This window comes from Vigna unguiculata, chromosome 2, assembly GCF_004118075.2.
Source record: "Vigna unguiculata cultivar IT97K-499-35 chromosome 2, ASM411807v1, whole genome shotgun sequence".
In the NCBI taxonomy this organism is placed as follows: Eukaryota; Viridiplantae; Streptophyta; class Magnoliopsida; order Fabales; family Fabaceae; genus Vigna; species Vigna unguiculata.
In genome coordinates this window covers 2,124,322-2,141,815 of record NC_040280.1, presented here as the reverse complement: position 1 = coordinate 2,141,815, position 17,494 = coordinate 2,124,322, and the positions used below count along the sequence as shown (strand labels likewise).

The following is a 17,494-nucleotide window of genomic DNA, read 5'->3' as shown; positions in this document are numbered from 1 at the left end:
AGCAAGGTCCTCCAATGTTTTTATTCACTTATAACCTATGCATTTGTTAGAACAAATTAAATATTGTCTGTCTTCAAAGGGGGGAACAAACTGGGGTCCCCCATTGCCCTGGGATAATTATTTTATTAACAAATGTTACAACATATTTGTCCAAAAACTATGTGCTGGATTACAGTTTATATGTGCTTGGGTAGCATGTTAGATGTCAGTACGGGTCAGCCAGCAATTCCGACAATTAAAATTAATACTTCGTTTCAATAGAAATTAATGTGGTGTGTTTTAATGGTGTGCACAACATGGGGTCCATCAATGATTACTAAAATAGTATCCTTCTCCATTAACAAAACACATTCACTCATGGAATGATAACCAATACTACAAACAATTAACAAAAAGTTTTTCCAAAACGTGGAGTAGGTGTTCAGCAGACACATGAAAGCACTACACCTATAGTACTTACTAATGGAGGGATGACAAAATGATTACTGAAATTCGTAGGTTAAGCATCAGGGCATTCAACATCAAATGTTGTAGCCCCATCGGGATATGCATCATAATTTCCATGTGGTGAGTCCGCACCAAGAGAAATAGCAGCATTAGGACATGGGAGACTTGATGATTCAGCAACAGAAGTGTCTTCATGGTAACCAGTTTTAACAACTTTAGGTGGAGGGACCAGCTTCTTCAAAATGTCATCAACATCAAGATATTCTCCTGGGTAGTTTCGCACAACGGGCATAGAAGCTTCAACTTCATGGTCAGTTGGTGGACTAATGTCATTCTTAAAAACCTATTAATTATGAATTCAATATGACTCTGTAATTTAAATATAAAAATCATTAAAAAGTAATAATATAAATGTAATATAAAATATTAACCTTCACAATGTTGCAAACGGTGATGTTCAAGTAAGGAGGCACCCATGGGTTGTGACCGAAACAAGATACCTGATGAATCAAATTTAAGATTTTAGATCTATACTTCATAACAATTATGAAAACCCAAATTCAGTGCAAACGCATGAGGCGGTGATAATACATTTTTCAAAATCAAAGATGCTCCTCCAACATCAATATGGGAACCAAACTCAGGATCCATGACAGCTTTTTTGTTAACGCTTGCCTTTGTTGTAGTTGAAGGGTCCTGAACAAATTAAAGAACAAAATTTAGATGGATTTCTAATTTATTTCACACAACCCTTAATGGCATTTTACCTTAATAACTATGGACATGTCACCCAACCCGTTGGGGTGACATTCTTTGACCACACAGACAACCAAAGGTATCTTTTCCATTGATTTCCTAGAAGACAGTAAAATCAAATTTTTTATGTCCCCTTCAGCAACTAAACCTGAAAGCATGGATGATTGTTATCTTTAAACATAATGATGTCTTTAACGTAACCCTGTTTGTAGTGGTGCACTTGCTTACCATGGTATTCAACAAACCTGCAAGCCCATTTCCAAGCATTTGAGTTGAAGTCTCATGCATCACCTGCAGCAGCGATTTCCCTCATCAATTGTTGCGTATTTTCAGGTTCCTCCGATTCTCTGTTTAGCATAAGTGCTTGTGCATTTCCTGCAGGGCCGGGAATGAATTCTGTGTTGGAGTTGCATCTCCGGATGAGTGACATCACGTACGACTCATCAATGTCAAGGCCCTCCCACGAATCCATATCTTCAACCTACATATTTGTTGTACCAGGAAAAAATTTCATTACATTGAGAAAAATGTAACAGAAAGTGAAGAAAGTAATGCAAAAAAAAAAAATCATTAGCGTCGTAGTCACCAAAAAACAGTACTGGGGATGACCACAATGCACAACGTTGGTAGCAGAACAGAGAGGAAATTTGCATTCCTTAAGGTAATGGTTTTAAGCTTCCTCTTTATTTTATAATTCAAAAGTGATGGATAATTGTACCAAAATGCCCTTGGATAGCTTATTCACTACGTTTCTACTTAACCATGTAATTAATTCCCTATTACATTGGACGACCCCGCTTACTTTTTCAATGTCAAATCTTTTCTTCACCAACCTACTTTGATTCATTTAATGCATTTGGGAAGGCTCACAAAACCCATCGTCCATGGCCATTTTTTCTTTTTTCTCCGCACAGAAAGCATTCATGGCTAGTATTTAGGAATTGGCCTTTGGTTGGTGGGGCATTCATCAAGTAAGTTCTCTCTTAAATGCTTTCATTCAATATTCATCCTACTTAACTACCTCATTAATGGTTTCCTCCCGCCATTGCTTGGTCGTAGTTAAAGTTTTAGGGTTCATTTACTTTGCCATAAATTTTCGAAAGTACATTGTGTTGCCTTCTTGTCATGATTCACAGTAGATGATTAATGGCACATTCTTTACATTGCCATTTTCGAAAGTTAATTTACTCCCGCATTTGTTTGGTCCTACTTACAGTTATAACGTTCATTTACATTGCCATATTTTCGAAAGTTGACGTTCTTTGCCATATAATTGTTTAATACGCATTTTTTACTTTGGTATAACAGTGTATTCACAGTAACAGTAATGAACTTCATTGATTGTTTATTGAAGGAAATAACATGGAACAAACACAAAGTTTGGGTCTGGACAACATTAATCTTCTGGAAGATGATATCCCTGAAAACAATTGTAACAGCATTGGCTCTGTTTCAACCAACAACGACTGTGGTGAAACCCGCTTGTGTTTGGTTCCTAAAGTGGGGATGACTTTCGAAAGTGTGGATGAGCTCAAGAAATTTTATAAACAACATGCAATCAGAAGTGGTTTCGGTGTCCGAATCAGAACATCAAAGAAAGATGATGATAATCAGCTCTACTACGCCAAACTAGTTTGTTCTCAAGAAGGAACCCATGTGTCCAACATTCCCCCGGAAAAAAAAACCATTCTGACACAAAGAAAGGCATGCCCTGCACGTGCTACTATTGTTAAAAAGAAAGATGAATGGTTGATTAAAAGTGTGGTGGAGGAACATAATCACCATTTAAGTCCACACAAATCAAGGCTTGTGCGAGGTAATAGGAAGATAAATATGCAGGCAAAAAGAGTAATTGATATCAATGATCAAGCGGGAGTGTGTTTGAACAAAAGTTTTCGGTCCTTGGAATTTGAGGCTGGAGGTTATGAGAACTTGGATTTTGTGGAAAGGGATGTGAGGAACTATATTGGTCAGCAGAGACGAGCGCTTGTTAATGATGGTGATGGGCAAGCATTGTTTAATCATTTCTCGAGGATAAGGGAATTAAATAAGGATTTCTTCTTTGAAATCGACGTCGATCACGACAACAGAATTACTAATGTGTTTTGGGCGGACGGGAGGAGTCAAGCGGCATGTGTCGATTTTGGGGATATTGTGTCATTCGACACCACATACTTGACTAATAAGTATGACATGCCTTTTGCCCCATTTATAGGTGTTAATCATCACGGTCAACCCATTTTATTAGGTTGTGGGCTGTTATCATCAGAGGACACTAGAACATTTGTATGGTTATTTACATGCTGGTTGTGTTGCATGTCAAATAAGGAACCACTTGGAATCGTGACCGACCAATGCAAGGCCATGAAAAATTCTATTGAAATTGTGTTTCCCAATGCAAGACACAGGTGGTGTCTTTGGCACATCATGAAAAAAGTGCCTGAGAAGTTGCAAGGGTACTCAAGTTACAAGCAAATTAAGCATGACATGAAGCAGTTGGTGTATGAGTTAGTGAGTGTTGATGCTTTTGAGTGTGGTTGGGATAAGTTCATCACAGAAAATGGATTACATGAAAATGCATGGCTTTTAACACTTTATGAAGATAGACATCGTTGGGTGCCATGTTATTTGAAGAATAACTTTTGGGCAGGTATGTCGACTACGCAACGGAGTGAGAGCATGAATGCATTCTTCGATGGTTTCATCAATTCGACAACAACATTGCAACAATTCGTGGTTCAATATGAGAATGCCATTAGGCAAAAGGCCGAGAAGGAGTGTGAGGCTGACTTTGCATCCTTGAATACCACAATTCCTTGTGGCTCACATTCCATTATTGAGAGACAATTCCAGGCTGAATACACTCATGCTAAGTTTGCTGAGGTTCAACACGAATTTAGGTGTAAAATGAATTGCATGATTAAAAACATTTATGTGGAAGCGGGAACCTCAAAATACCATGTTCAGGAAGAATTTATGTGGAAAGGTCAATGCGTAGACAAGTATCATGATGTTTTGTTTGATCATCACACGCTTGACATACAGTGCACTTGCCTTTTGTTTGAGTTTAGAGGAATACTTTGTAGGCACTGCTTAGTCGTTTATGGGTAAGAGGGCGTTAAAAGTGTGCCAGATAAATATGTTTTAAAGAGATGGAGCAAGCTACAACGTAGAAGGCACGCATACATAAGGGTTGCAAGCAATTCTGATAAGGAAGAAGCGAATGTCAGAAGGTATGATGCACTTTGTAAGCGTTTCTATGAGATTGCGGAGGTTGCATGCGAGTCAGACAACGAAACACAAAGTTTGTTTAAGAAATTGGACTCCATTGCATATGATCATGGATTGTCATCTTTTGATAATCCGGATAAGGGGGTTGAAATGGAGACTGGAAATGATTGTCCTATACAAACCGTGTCATCCAACCAATGTGTCCGCAGTCCTATTTCTGTTAAAAGAAAAAGGAAGACCCCGATCGATGAGATTGAAATCCATTGTGGAGAAGATTGGTAAAAGAAGAAAGTCTACGGGTGCAAAAAATAAAGATTGTGGGGCTGAAATGGTATGTGCAATTAATGAAATCCAATTAATCAATCTGAATTGAAGTAATTTTTTTATAATATAATCACAATTTTTTTTATTGTTTGGTTATCCTTTATAGGGATGGACTTTGGATACAGATTAAATTCTTGTATCGTTTAACTTCATGATGTTTGTCGTATGTGGTTTTAGAGAGAGTATGTATGTGTTTGTGATTTTCCGTTGTATTGAATTCTCTTTGTGATCCAATCATTGATATGATTATCATAATTCTTCTTTTTGACTTTTGTGGTTCAATCATTGCTATGATTATCATTATTCTTCTTTTTGGCTAAACAAGATGTTTAGAGTTTTTCTTATAAATATGGCACATTTAATATTATTCTTATTATTTATTTTATTTTATTTTACCATTATTATTATTATTACTCTTATTATTATTTTTGTATTATTATTCTTATTATTCTTATTATTTTATTTTACTATTATTATTATTATTATTTATTTTTATTATTTTATTATTTTATTATAATTATTATTATTATTATTATTATTTCTATTATTATTACTATTATTTTTATTATTATACTTATTATTAATTTATTTTATTTAACTATTATTTTATTATATTATTATTATTATTTTGTTTTATTGATGATTTTATTATCATTATTATTGTTTTATTATTATTACTTTTATCATTATTATTATTATTTTATTAATATTACTGTTTTATTATTATTGTTTAATTTTATTTTATTAATATTTTCATTTTCATTATTATTTTTTATTTTTAAAATTTTGTTTTATTATTGTTATCACTATTATCATTATATTTATTATCATTATTATTGTTTATATTATTTATATTATTTCTACTATTTTTATTTTTATTATTTTTATTATTATTATTATCATTTTATTTTATTTTATAATTATCTTTATTATTATTACTATTATTATTTTATTTTATTCATTCTATTTTATTATTATTGTTATTGTTATTATTATCATTATTTTATTTTATTGATTTTGTTGATGATTTTATTATCATTATTATTGTTTTATTATTATTATTTTATTTTATCATTGTTATTATTTTATTATTATTATTTTATTTTATTAATATTAATGTTTTATTATTATTAATTATTATTGTTTTATTTCATTTTATTGTTATTTTTATTTTTAAAATTTTGTTTTATTATCATTATTATTATAATAATTTTTATTTATATTATTGTTATTATTATTTTTATTATTACTGTTTTTAGTTTTATTATTATTATTTTTATTTTTATTATTATTATTATTATTTTCATTTTATTTTATTTTATAATTATCTTTATTATTATTATTACTATTTTATTTTATTTTACTATTATTTTTTTATTATTTTTATTATTATCATTATCTTATTTTATTTATGATTTTATTATCATTATTATTTATTATTATTGCTTTATTTTATTTTATTATTATTATTTTATTATTATTATTTTATTATTATTTTATTATTATTATTTTATTATTATTATTTTATTATTATTATTATTTTATTGTATTAGTATTATTATTTGATTATTATTGTTTCATTTCATTTTATTATTATTTTATTATTTGTATTTTGTTTTATTCTTATTCTTATCATTATTGTTATTGTTGTTTTTTTTATTATCATTATTACTATTTTATTGCCCGTGCGATATTTTGGGATAATGGTTATGTGTTCTTCCATGTTTGGATATTATTTGGTTGTTCAGGATTGTGTGTTGGGTATAACACTTTGTTTTGATAGTTTTATGTGGATTTATTGTGATTTCCTGGGATGTATGAAAGCAATGATATGGTTGTGTTTGATGTATGACCATATAATATTGTGTAGTTGAGTTCAATTTAATGATATGAAAGTGTGTTTACTTGTCATGGATGCATGTTTTGCGTGAACTGAGTTTCTTGTGTAAATAGGTTCATTGGAACCTATTTTAGAGTGTCAAATACTAGTAAATTACCAGTTACTGGTGTGGCGTCTAGCGGAACGGTGTAAACCCCCAAGAGATAAGCCACAAAGTGAACTCTAGAGTAAAACCTGAGAGTTGGTGCTTGGCGACGGAAGCGATCCCTCCAAGCGGTGGGTTGTAGAATTGGGCCTAGACCAAAATTCAGTGGGTTGGTGCCCGACGACGCCAAGTGTTCCACCAGGCAGCTTGGAGCGCAAGTTCGCCTAGCGACGGGGTGAGTGGCGTCCGGCGGTTCCGGGTGCATAGTTAGACTACATGGAGGGCTCTACACCGCTTTGAATGGAGGTCATGAGTCGATGCTTTGCTAGGGGGCCAGTTACGAGTGTAACTTGTATTAGGGTAACACGTGGCCACTCGAGGTTGTAGCCTGGTGATTTTGGAAGTCCAGTGGAGTGTGCGAGATCGTGGCTCATACGGCGAGGTTCCGAAAGATTGCCCTCTTCAGTGTAACTAATTGAGTTTGGTAGTTTAGGGACAACTACGAACTGCGGTTCGTTTTGGGGAACTCCACTTGGTGTCGTGGATGGTGACAATGGCAATTTATTCCCACGTGTGGACTATTAGGTGGTGGCCTGTAGTTGGAAGGACGAGTAGACACTCGTGCAGCAAAGATCGATCAGTGTACTCATCGAAAGGCGTAGAATCAAGATGCGTCCAACAGAATGTTTGGAAGTGGAGGATTGAGGATTGGCTAACACGGGTTATGGTTATGAAATGCTTTAATTATGTCATGTTGTAATTGTCCTTCTTGTATTTGAGCTCATCCCTATCTGTGTGTGTTTGGCGATGATCATGTAACTTGTTACATGGGAGCAGATGTTGATGTAGGTGAGCGTGTGGATGCCTAGAGTTGGAGTGGGGACCAACTATGAGAGTTTTTACTAGTTTTCTTCATGAACTATTTTGTAATGAATATTATGAACAATTAATCTTTGTAATAATTGAACGTCGTATGGATTTTATAATTGGTGTGTGGAAATAAAGTTTTAAATTTTCCCACGTTTAGAGAAAAAGAATTATCATAAATGAGATTTTATACTTATATCCCTATTTTAATTATTTAAATTAGTAATATCCAGTCGGAATGTTAGAGGTTGCATTGTACTAACCACATGTTCTACATAAATCTAAACCTCTTCTTTCTTTCGGCATACGCACACAATTGCAGTGCATCATGATCTGTAACCACAAACAATCTCTTCGTCGCGATTTGAGTTGAGTTCTACGTCGTAGAGTGGTGGTCGTCGATTTCTGTTGAAACTTCTGGTGGCCAACAAATTTTACCTTCCAAAGTCAAAATTATCGTAGCTCTAAACATGCGTTTTACTTATTCGAAGTAAAAAATAAAAAATTATAATACAAATTTTTAATTAATAAGACACGTGTCAATGATGTGTCAGTACAGGTGTTAACAGATCTACCATTGATGTGGAATGTCGTTTGCCATGCAAGATGATTTTTAATGTCGTTCACAAATAGAGACGAAAACAAACGTTTTAAAAGCGTATGGACCAAATGGTGATCATGTTTCGAGCAGGAACCATTTTCAAAATCAATTGAAATTACAGGGACTAAAAACATATTTTTCCCTTTAAACAAAACAAAAATTGATGTACATTAGGTTGTAACTTTGAGTTTGATGAAACCATTGTATGCCTTAAAGATCCTTCAATTAGCAGAAAACACACATTAAAATGTTTAAATTATAAACACATGTTTATACAAATAGTTCAAACTTAGAATATATGAGCATCAAAGCTTATAAAGGGACTATTGAGATTAGATCATACAAATGGACAACATATATAGGTCTAAGATCTCAACATTGAGATATCAAATTTATCTCAACATTGAGATACCAAATTTATTTAACTTGTGACCATGAAAGACTCGTTAACTTTTATGATCCTAAAAAACAAAATCCATTATTTGTTTATAGAATTATCACTTCTTAATACATAATCAACATGACAATTAAATAAATTTTGTTTCTTCTCATCTCCTTTCATAAACTCCTACCACCGTGATCAACATAGTGCACAAAAATAGACATACCTAATGGACAACTGAAAATCCTTCATGATGAACAAGTCCTTTTACTAGTATATCCGGTGCATCATCACAATCCATATCATAAACACAATCTCTCCAAAGTATATATGCTTTTTTTTTTAATTTACATTTTCCATCATTATATTTAAAATTAATTTATTTGTATAATTTAAATTTTATAAATACATATTTTGTTTTCTATTTTATATTAAACAAACCGTTAGACCTAAACGTCAAAGGCGATTTAAAATATATCTCAAACTTCACCTATGTGGCTCATTGAAATAGTTTGAATTATTAATTTTTACAAATATTGTTATGTCCAAAATAACAAAAAAATAATTAATAACCTAACAAGGTTATAGATAATTACAATTTTTTAAAAAATAAAAATTGTATAAACAAAAATTCTAAAAAATTATGGACTATAAATAATTACAAATTAAAATCCTAAGAATATTATTTAGTAAAATATAGCATAAAGGAAAATTAAAAGTATTCCGAGAATTTTACATTGTTGTATACATATGACTTTATTTTGACAAATATGACTTTTCAAAGATAAGGAGAGCTCATTTTGTTGACTCATGTAAATAAATGTTTTTCTATATACAGATGGTCAAACTTACTTGAATATATATATATATATATATATATATATATATATATATATATTTAAAATTACATTTTGTTTGATTTTCAATTAAAAATATTTATTTAAACTTTGTAAAGATATATACTTCTATTTATTGTTAAAAAGAGTAAACAAACATTGTTTTCCAAAATATAAGATTAAAAATTAATACAAAGTTCTTATGTAGGAAGAAAGATTATTCAAGGTTACAATTCTAAATACCACCAAATTATAAAAAAAAAAAAACAAATACAGATTAAGATCTTGTTAATTAACGCTTTTAGAATATTAATTGGTTAAATAATTAAAAGCATTTTCTTTTAAATAGACGAGACTATAGTAAGAAATTAGAAGAATACATTTGCCGTGTCAAAATAAAATATATAATGCTTTATTTTCTTCTTTTAAAAGATTTTTTTAGTATTTGTATGTTCATAAGGGTTATAAGTTAAAAAATCAAAAACGAAAAGTTCTTTATATTACCAGGAGAGATATGTTTCCTCATTTTTTTAATGCATTAACTTATGATTATCTTAATTTTTCAAGCCATTATTAATACATTGGTCTAATTAAAACAGATTTAAATCTACATAATTTACTCTTTTTATAACATCATTAAAAAATATATATATGTTGTAATTACAACATCACCAACTTACTTAATATTTAAAGTACCAAGGATGGACCAATGAAGTCAACACCTACCAAAAGAAAAGTGATACTTAGATAGCAGCCTCCTGCACGAGCCTTCTTATCCCACCAACTCATCAATTATATTAAATATAGCAACACAATAATTATTATAAGGCATTTATATGGCACAAGCCTTTTAATTTTTTTGAATTTTTATTTCAATACAATAATAAAATTCACTGTTAATTTTTTTAAAATATTTTTTATAATTAAAGTTTTAAGTTTTATATTATATTAACATATTTTAATCAAAGAGTTGCATCAACCTAAATTGAAAACTTATATTCCAACATTGAAGATGAAGGATCATATTATGTCTATATAAACATGACAAAATAAAACAAAGTACAAAACAACTAAACACTAGTGAGAATGGGTTCTAACTCGAAAGAGAGTGAAATTCCTATGGAAGTAGAGAAGGTGGATGATGATGCATACCGTTCTGCTGTGTTGCTGTGTTTCAGCAGAGTCCTCCCTGCAATTCTAAACGCTGCTATAGACATGAATTTGTTTGATGTGATAGCAAAGGCAAAAAGTTGTTCTGATGACTCAAGTTTTTCTGCTTCTGAGATTGCTTCTTTGCTTCCAAATCAGCACCCACAATTGGCTAATAGGCTTGAAAGAATGTTGCCACTCTTGGTCAGTTACTCTCTTTTACGTTGCTCCATTCGCACCGATGAAGATGGTAAGAGAGAAAGAGTTTATGCTCTCACACCAGTTGGACAATACTTTGCTTATGATGATCAAGGAATCTCTTTGGCTCCACTTTCAACCTTACTTCATCGTGGATTTCACGACCTTTGGTAATCAATACTTTAATTTTACCTCGATTTTCTCTGTTTAATTTCACCTGTTTCAAAGTTGTTTGCGCTCTTAATAGGAAGGATGCAAAAGGTGCATTTCTGGACCCTAATTGCAGTAACCATTTTGAAAGTGTGTTTGGAATGCTGTCATATCAATATATGGAGAAGGATGCAGAGTTGAATCAAATGTTTTACAAAGCAATGGCTCATGCTGGTCCAATAGAAGTGAAAAGAGTACTCAAAGTATATAAAGGATTTGAAGGGTTGTCAACACTGGTTGATGTAGGAGGTGGAGTAGGAGAGACCCTGAAACTCATTCTCTCTGCATACCCTTCGATTAAAGGGATTAACTTTGATTTGCCTCAGATGATTCAAGATGCACCTCCTCATCCAGGTACATTTATACTAATTTCTCTTTCTCTATATATAAGGAGGTTACAAATATTTTAAAACTTTGTGAAAATTTTCAATCAGCAAATTAACACTCATTTTGCATGAAGGTGTGGAGCATGTGGGAGGAGATATGTTTGAAAGTGTTCCAAATGGGGATGCCATTTTGGTAAAGGTTGGTGCATTACATAGAGTTTAATTTTCTACTTTTAAAAAGTTCAATACACAGTATAAAATTTCTAATTACATTTTTTTTCTTTGGTTTTTGTTATTTCAGTCTATATGTCACAACTGGGCAGATGAAGATTGTATAAAATTTTTAAGAAACTGTCACAAAGCTTTGCCACCACATGGGAAAGTGATTGTTTTGGATTATATAATTCCAGAGGTTCCCAATTCAAGTGATGCATCTAAACATAGTACTATTGTGGACAATCACATGCTTTTAGCACATGGAGGGAGGGAAAGAACTGAGACTGAATTTGAGAGCTTGTGCAAGAGTTCTGGTTTTTCCAAGTTTCATGTTGCATGTAGTGACATATCAGCTACTGTGGGAGTGATGGAGTTCTATAAGTAGAGTTTTTCGGTAATTCTTTTTATGCAGAATAGAGTTTTGGAGCAGAAATTAGTATATGCAAGCAATCTTAAATAAGAATGTTCTGGAAAAGTTATTGCAGCATTTTAATAAAGTGACATGTAATATTTGAGTGTTAAATATTGATCAGAACTACATCTATATGTTATACATGTTGTTGATAAAGAAAATATAGCACAAAAAGATACATGTGACTAAACAATACTTACCTTTCTTTTAACTCTGAAAATTTACTAATTTTAAGCAGTCCTATAAATTTTACTTCAATATATTGTGTGACTATTTTACTCATTTTTAAATAAGTTGTGCTTTTTCCATTATAATTTGAATTAAAAGATAATCATTATTTATCTTTAAGAAATAAGAAATTAAAATACATGATAAAGTAAAGGAAAAAAAAGTTTAGAATTGAGAAATTAAGACACATGATTTATCTTATATGATTATTGTACTCTATGACAAGTTGGTCAGTCAACTCCCCATTGGCTGTAATAGGATAACAACCGCTATGGTCTGTTAATCAATGTAACGTCTAAGTCGGCGGCCGACCAGTAAAATGAGCAAATCATTTTTGTAGCAAGATTAGTGGAAAGAACACTTTCTTACCAAAAAAGAGGACATGAGAGTCAATCGAGTTAGAGTCACTTAACTTTAAGCAGAACAGAAGAAAACATCGAACTTAACTTTAAGCAGAATAGAAGAAAACAACGAACTGCACAAAAAATGAGCGCTACAAGGGAATATAATGACTAAACATCTACCACCTTTGCAACAGTAGAAATGCATTCAATGACTTGCATGTATCCAAAGTTGCGTAAATTTATTGATTGTAAACATCAACAACCTTTGAAGTAGTAGAAATCCATCCGTTGACTTACAAGCATCCAAAGTTGAATAAACTTATTTATGTTTCAGAAAGAGTTTAGGAAATTCAACACAACACAATTCAACCTCTCGTACCATTTGCTAGTTTCGGAGCAATTTCACATTGTAATTTTTGTTAATTTTGCAATAACTGTAAATTGTTCAAAAATTAATCTAGTTCTGCTTTCGAACCAAGGAACACAAATCAATTGTGATGTACCGAAATCTACAAAATAAAACGTGTAGAAGAATCAGAAAAGGCTGTAACAAGATGCATGCTACTTTATTTGCAACTTGAACATAATGATAAAACTGAAATGAGTAAGCTACATATCATTTGAATGAGGTTAACAAATGGATGAGCACAAATAAAACCTACTTGAAGGTCACTTAATCTCCAGATTTTCTGTATTCAGGCTTTAGTTCATACGTGCCTTGATTAGTTCCTTTGTTGTTGTAGACACAAAGGTCTTTTAGTATATCTTTCAAAAATTGCTGTAAAAATGTGAAGATCCAGCACATTAGTTAAAACAGGCTCTACTAAATTAATAACCACAAACAAATAAATGTCAATTTGAAAGTATATTGTTTCATAATGGTGTGTGGGCTTGTAGAGACTTACCTACTAAGCAGTAAAAGTACAACATACATCATTATCTTCATCATTTCTCATAAAAATAACATAAATGATACAGACATGAAATCTTAATCTCTCAAAAATTCTCTGAAAATGAGGTATACAACTTGGATTAACTTATCAACCTATCTTGAATAGATTAGTTCAATTGCATAAATTATTATATCGGACAGGTACGAGCATTCACTACATATGCATATTCATTATAAGCAACAAACTTTTGTGGTTGTAGTTCATTTTGCATAGATATTTGAGATTTAAGTTTGTTAAAGTGCAAGTATTCAAGAAATCTAAATTTTAAGAGTAAAACTACTCAAAGCACATACTTCAGGTTGGTCGGTTTCTTGTATGAGGTTTCGTAAACTCCAATTAGATTGTCGTTCAAATAGCTTAAACACAATCTCTTCCATCTCCCCACGATCTCTTCTTGTTCTCTTTGTATCGGTTGCTTTAGCAGGAGTTTTCTTCTTTTCCTAATCCAACACAAACATCTGTTACAACTGAAGTATAAATTAATTAAAAATATTGAACTGCATAACAAGCCTGTAGAAATAGTCCTCAATACCACCTCTTCAACACCCTATATCTCATTTATCTCATAATCAACTGAAAAAGAGGGGAGAAGGGTCAGGGGGAAGGCTAGATGTGATTTGATCAGGAAGTTATAAACTGATGAAGAGCTAACATTTTGCCAAAATAAGGGGATTCTCTTAACATGAATTCATTAAGGACTACGATTGGTAACAAGAAGGATAATAAGCCATTACAGGGGGGCCAGAAGTTGAAAAACTGATCATCCCTGGCATTGGCCTCATGTGTGCCCCACTATCATTGTCAATAACCTGAAAATAGAATGCAGAAGTCAAAGATAATGTAACTGTTTGCCTAACTCATGATAAGGAGAACTAGAGCCAGTAGAAAACCTGAATTTGTCTACTTTTGACCATATACTTGTTTGTCCTTTCCCGGCAGAGTTTCCCATAGAGTTCAAGGTTTTGATTATGGGGCTTCATGTCAAACCTATTTAGTATTTTTCCCTCCACGGAGATCTTTCCTACAAAACAACAGAAATTTCAACAGTTGGATTTACATTTTGCTAAGTTAACTTTGATAGAGGATATTAATGATGCTTTAGATATCCAACCAAATCCTGTCTAGAGAAAAAAAACTTTAGGGAAAAGAAAAAGAAACAAAGTAGAAGAGCAGAGAATAAAATATCATGTAATGTTGTAGTTGTAGACTAAGATATAGAAGGCCAACATATTAACTAAATAAACTTGTCAGTCTCTCTAGCATATCCAACAAAGAAACACTCTAGAATAACCACTTGTTAAGCATTAGCAAGGAGACCTCTCAACCTCGTAATAAGAGACAATTGAAGAAAAACATTCTTGGAATTTTTACAACCAAAAACATAGATAATAGTATAAACCTAATACTCTTTATAGGGAATTTCATTCCAATAATATCCGGCAACTAAATATTTTAAATGATTGTTAGTTGTTAAAAACAACACCTGAGAAACACAAATCACAAACATTAAGATAACATGTTTCTACATATATGCCTTACAACGATTACTGTACTGATCAAGGTCGGTTAGTCCCTAGCCTTAGTAAAACCTTTAGGCCAGGTACTTACCAGCCCCCATCGGAATAGGTGGGCATCTAAGAACATGCCCATATAGATAAGTGGGTTCCTGTTCCAGGTCCATGGCTAGATAAGATTCCACATAATGTGCCAGGTAAAGTTCCTAAAAATTATTACAAATACCACGTGGCTTTAGGTAATTAGGTATGTTTTTCATTAATCACTAAATCTTAGCTTTGACCGCTTGCTAGAGCATCTTGTTGACTTGAGTGTTGGAGGGTCTTCTGCAGGCACAACCTCATCCGATTAAGGAAGAATGAGTATTTGAAAGAGGACGAGTACACCTTGGCATAGGACACATAGAGTACTTTGAAGTCTTTGCAAGGTATTATTTCAATTCCGTAAGAACATTTACTCTAATGAAGTGTAATTGTCCAAATAAAAGATTTGCTATAACAGATTAGCTTTTTTGGAAGGTCAAATTTCTAACTAATTTAGAAAAGAATGCACATGCATCATAAACTCCTCTGATTATTTCAAAACGTATGATTTCATAGCTTATACACATGAGGTCCACTTGTTTCAACCTAAGGTGTTTAAAATAATGAACGACCTCATTTTTTTCTTTTATGAAGGAACACCCTCATTTCAATTATAAGCAATAATAAGCACCATGATACAGGTGATCATTTAAAGACATAGGAGTATGGACAAGGACATAAAATTACCAGGTGATAATATTAAAGTAATATACATCTCATAAGTGAAAACAATCATAGCTACTTCACGTCAAACCGAGATATAAATAATAGTGAGCTTAACTATCCACCAAAGTAACTTTCAATGTAAATGGTCACCGAAAGATGAAAATTATTTACCTTGCGGTGTGTCTGAAAACACAGACATGGGAATGAAGTCTTTAAACATATCCATAACATAACATTTAGGTATATGTCCAACTTCAGCTCCAGCCAACTCCATTGTGAACTGAGTATTTTAACTAAACAATCAATTTAAAAGGACAAAAATAACAGGGAAAAGTGTTACTAATGGCTATAGTAAAAGTACCTATTTTCATATGATACAAAATAAATGTATAATATACATATCATTTTCCTAAACAAAAAGATATAGGAAAAAACTTGGAAGAAGTTTCGTGTAAGCTTTTGGTGTTATTCTCCAAGCAGAAAAAGCTTTTAACCTTAGTAATTTTGTTGATTTTTAATACATATATTTATTATGCAAATTAGCAAAGTTAAATTAAACTTCAATTCTAATAGAAACCAAAGTTTAATAAATCAATCTGTAACAAAGACTTTGGCTGCAATGACAAGATTTTTCAGTGTCCGAAACCGCAATGCGACTGAAAGTGTGGCTGTATTTGCCAAATTTCTCATAGATTAAACTTTTGAACGCACTATTCTTCTATCACATTTATTGCTTCACCTTAGTAACTCCAATTGATTTTTAATACATATATTTATTACAGAAACTACCAAGATTAAATAAAACTTCAATTCTGATTGAAAAGCAAGGTTCTCAAAATCCGCTTGCTACTATGATTTTGGTTGCACATGAATGTTGTATTAGTGTCTGAGGCAGTAATGCAACCGAAATGTGGTTGCATCAGCAACATTTGTATGTGATTTCAAAAATAGATGAAACGACAACGGCAATTTAAAACCAAATACTAGAAACCTATCCATAAATTTTATTTCAAAAATCATTTACAACGAAAACAATGGCGGTAGATTACAAAAAGTAATGCATTATTTTCTACCTCGACGCACTTTTGTTAATCAAAACAACTGAAAAGGAATATAATACCCTATTGATCCTACCAGAACAGAGTCCTTGATTTTTAGGTCTAACCATTTGCACTCACACAATGTGGATTACGGCATGACATCCACACATTCATTATTTGTATATAGAGGAAAGGAGAAGAACCTTAGTAGGAGAATCGTCATCGTTGGAGTTTAGAGGGTCGATAGAGACAACGACCTTGGCAACGGGGCGAGAGGGGTCGGAGGGAGGGGCGCGGAGGCAGCGAGAGACGAGGGGAGGACATTTCATCAGCCACACCGCTTTCTCCGCTTTCGACGTGTCCACATACGCATTATTCATTTGTTTCGTGCCACCACCACCACCTTGGTCTTCCATTCTCAATAGAAAGAAGAAGAAGGACAATAAGAGAACGAGTTAGCAGGTGACTTTTGATTTTTAAAGCAGAATGAAACCGTTTTGTTTGTTTTGTTCACAGCCTGCTCTTGGTATTATCATTTTATATTATTTTTTATTTTATTTTCTAAGAACTATAGTTAGCTATTCAACCGTTGTTATGGTCAAAATATCATTTCGAAGTTTAATGTTAAATGGTTTTAATAAATAATGATCTAATAATATATATATATATATATATATATATATATATTATAATTTCAAAAATATTAAAAAAATATAATTGTAATT

The 17,494-nt window shown here is 32.1% G+C and overlaps 4 protein-coding genes across 5 annotated transcripts; 2 read left to right on the top strand and 2 right to left on the bottom strand.

Annotated features, from left to right (window-relative positions):
* Positions 1 to 499: 499 nt before the first annotated feature.
* On the bottom strand, positions 500 to 1,675 carry LOC114173620. The gene is made up of 5 exons (XM_028058109.1): positions 1,495 to 1,675; positions 1,215 to 1,351; positions 1,039 to 1,143; positions 879 to 947; positions 500 to 790 (listed from the first exon to the last, which is right to left on the bottom strand). Exons 1-5 carry the CDS (start codon positions 1,673 to 1,675, stop codon positions 500 to 502), a joined length of 783 nt encoding a protein of 260 aa, XP_027913910.1.
* An 890-nt stretch (positions 1,676 to 2,565) lies between these two features.
* On the top strand, positions 2,566 to 4,716 carry LOC114173619 (protein FAR1-RELATED SEQUENCE 5-like). Its single transcript, XM_028058107.1, has 2 exons — positions 2,566 to 4,189; positions 4,337 to 4,716. The coding sequence occupies exons 1-2, from the start codon at positions 2,566 to 2,568 to the stop codon at positions 4,714 to 4,716; spliced, it is 2,004 nt and encodes a 667-aa protein (XP_027913908.1).
* A 5,799-nt stretch (positions 4,717 to 10,515) lies between these two features.
* LOC114169082 (isoliquiritigenin 2'-O-methyltransferase-like) lies at positions 10,516 to 12,096 on the top strand. The gene is made up of 4 exons (XM_028054106.1): positions 10,516 to 10,946; positions 11,024 to 11,340; positions 11,447 to 11,511; positions 11,614 to 12,096. Exons 1-4 carry the CDS (start codon positions 10,516 to 10,518, stop codon positions 11,911 to 11,913), a joined length of 1,113 nt encoding a protein of 370 aa, XP_027909907.1. The 3' UTR covers positions 11,914 to 12,096.
* A 765-nt stretch (positions 12,097 to 12,861) lies between these two features.
* LOC114173078 (general transcription factor IIF subunit 2-like) lies at positions 12,862 to 17,254 on the bottom strand. 2 transcript variants are annotated; one of them, XM_028057298.1, is made up of 7 exons: positions 16,973 to 17,254; positions 15,901 to 16,009; positions 14,356 to 14,486; positions 14,200 to 14,274; positions 13,759 to 13,905; positions 13,175 to 13,290; positions 12,862 to 13,021 (listed from the first exon to the last, which is right to left on the bottom strand). In XM_028057298.1, exons 1-6 carry the CDS (start codon positions 17,183 to 17,185, stop codon positions 13,186 to 13,188), a joined length of 780 nt encoding a protein of 259 aa, XP_027913099.1. In that variant the 5' UTR covers positions 17,186 to 17,254; the 3' UTR covers positions 12,862 to 13,021; positions 13,175 to 13,185. The 2 variants fall into 2 exon arrangements, with proteins under 2 accessions (XP_027913099.1, XP_027913098.1); XM_028057297.1 differs by lacking the exon at positions 12,862 to 13,021 and having other exon boundaries at positions 13,055 to 13,290.
* Between the last annotated feature and the right edge of the window lie 240 nt (positions 17,255 to 17,494).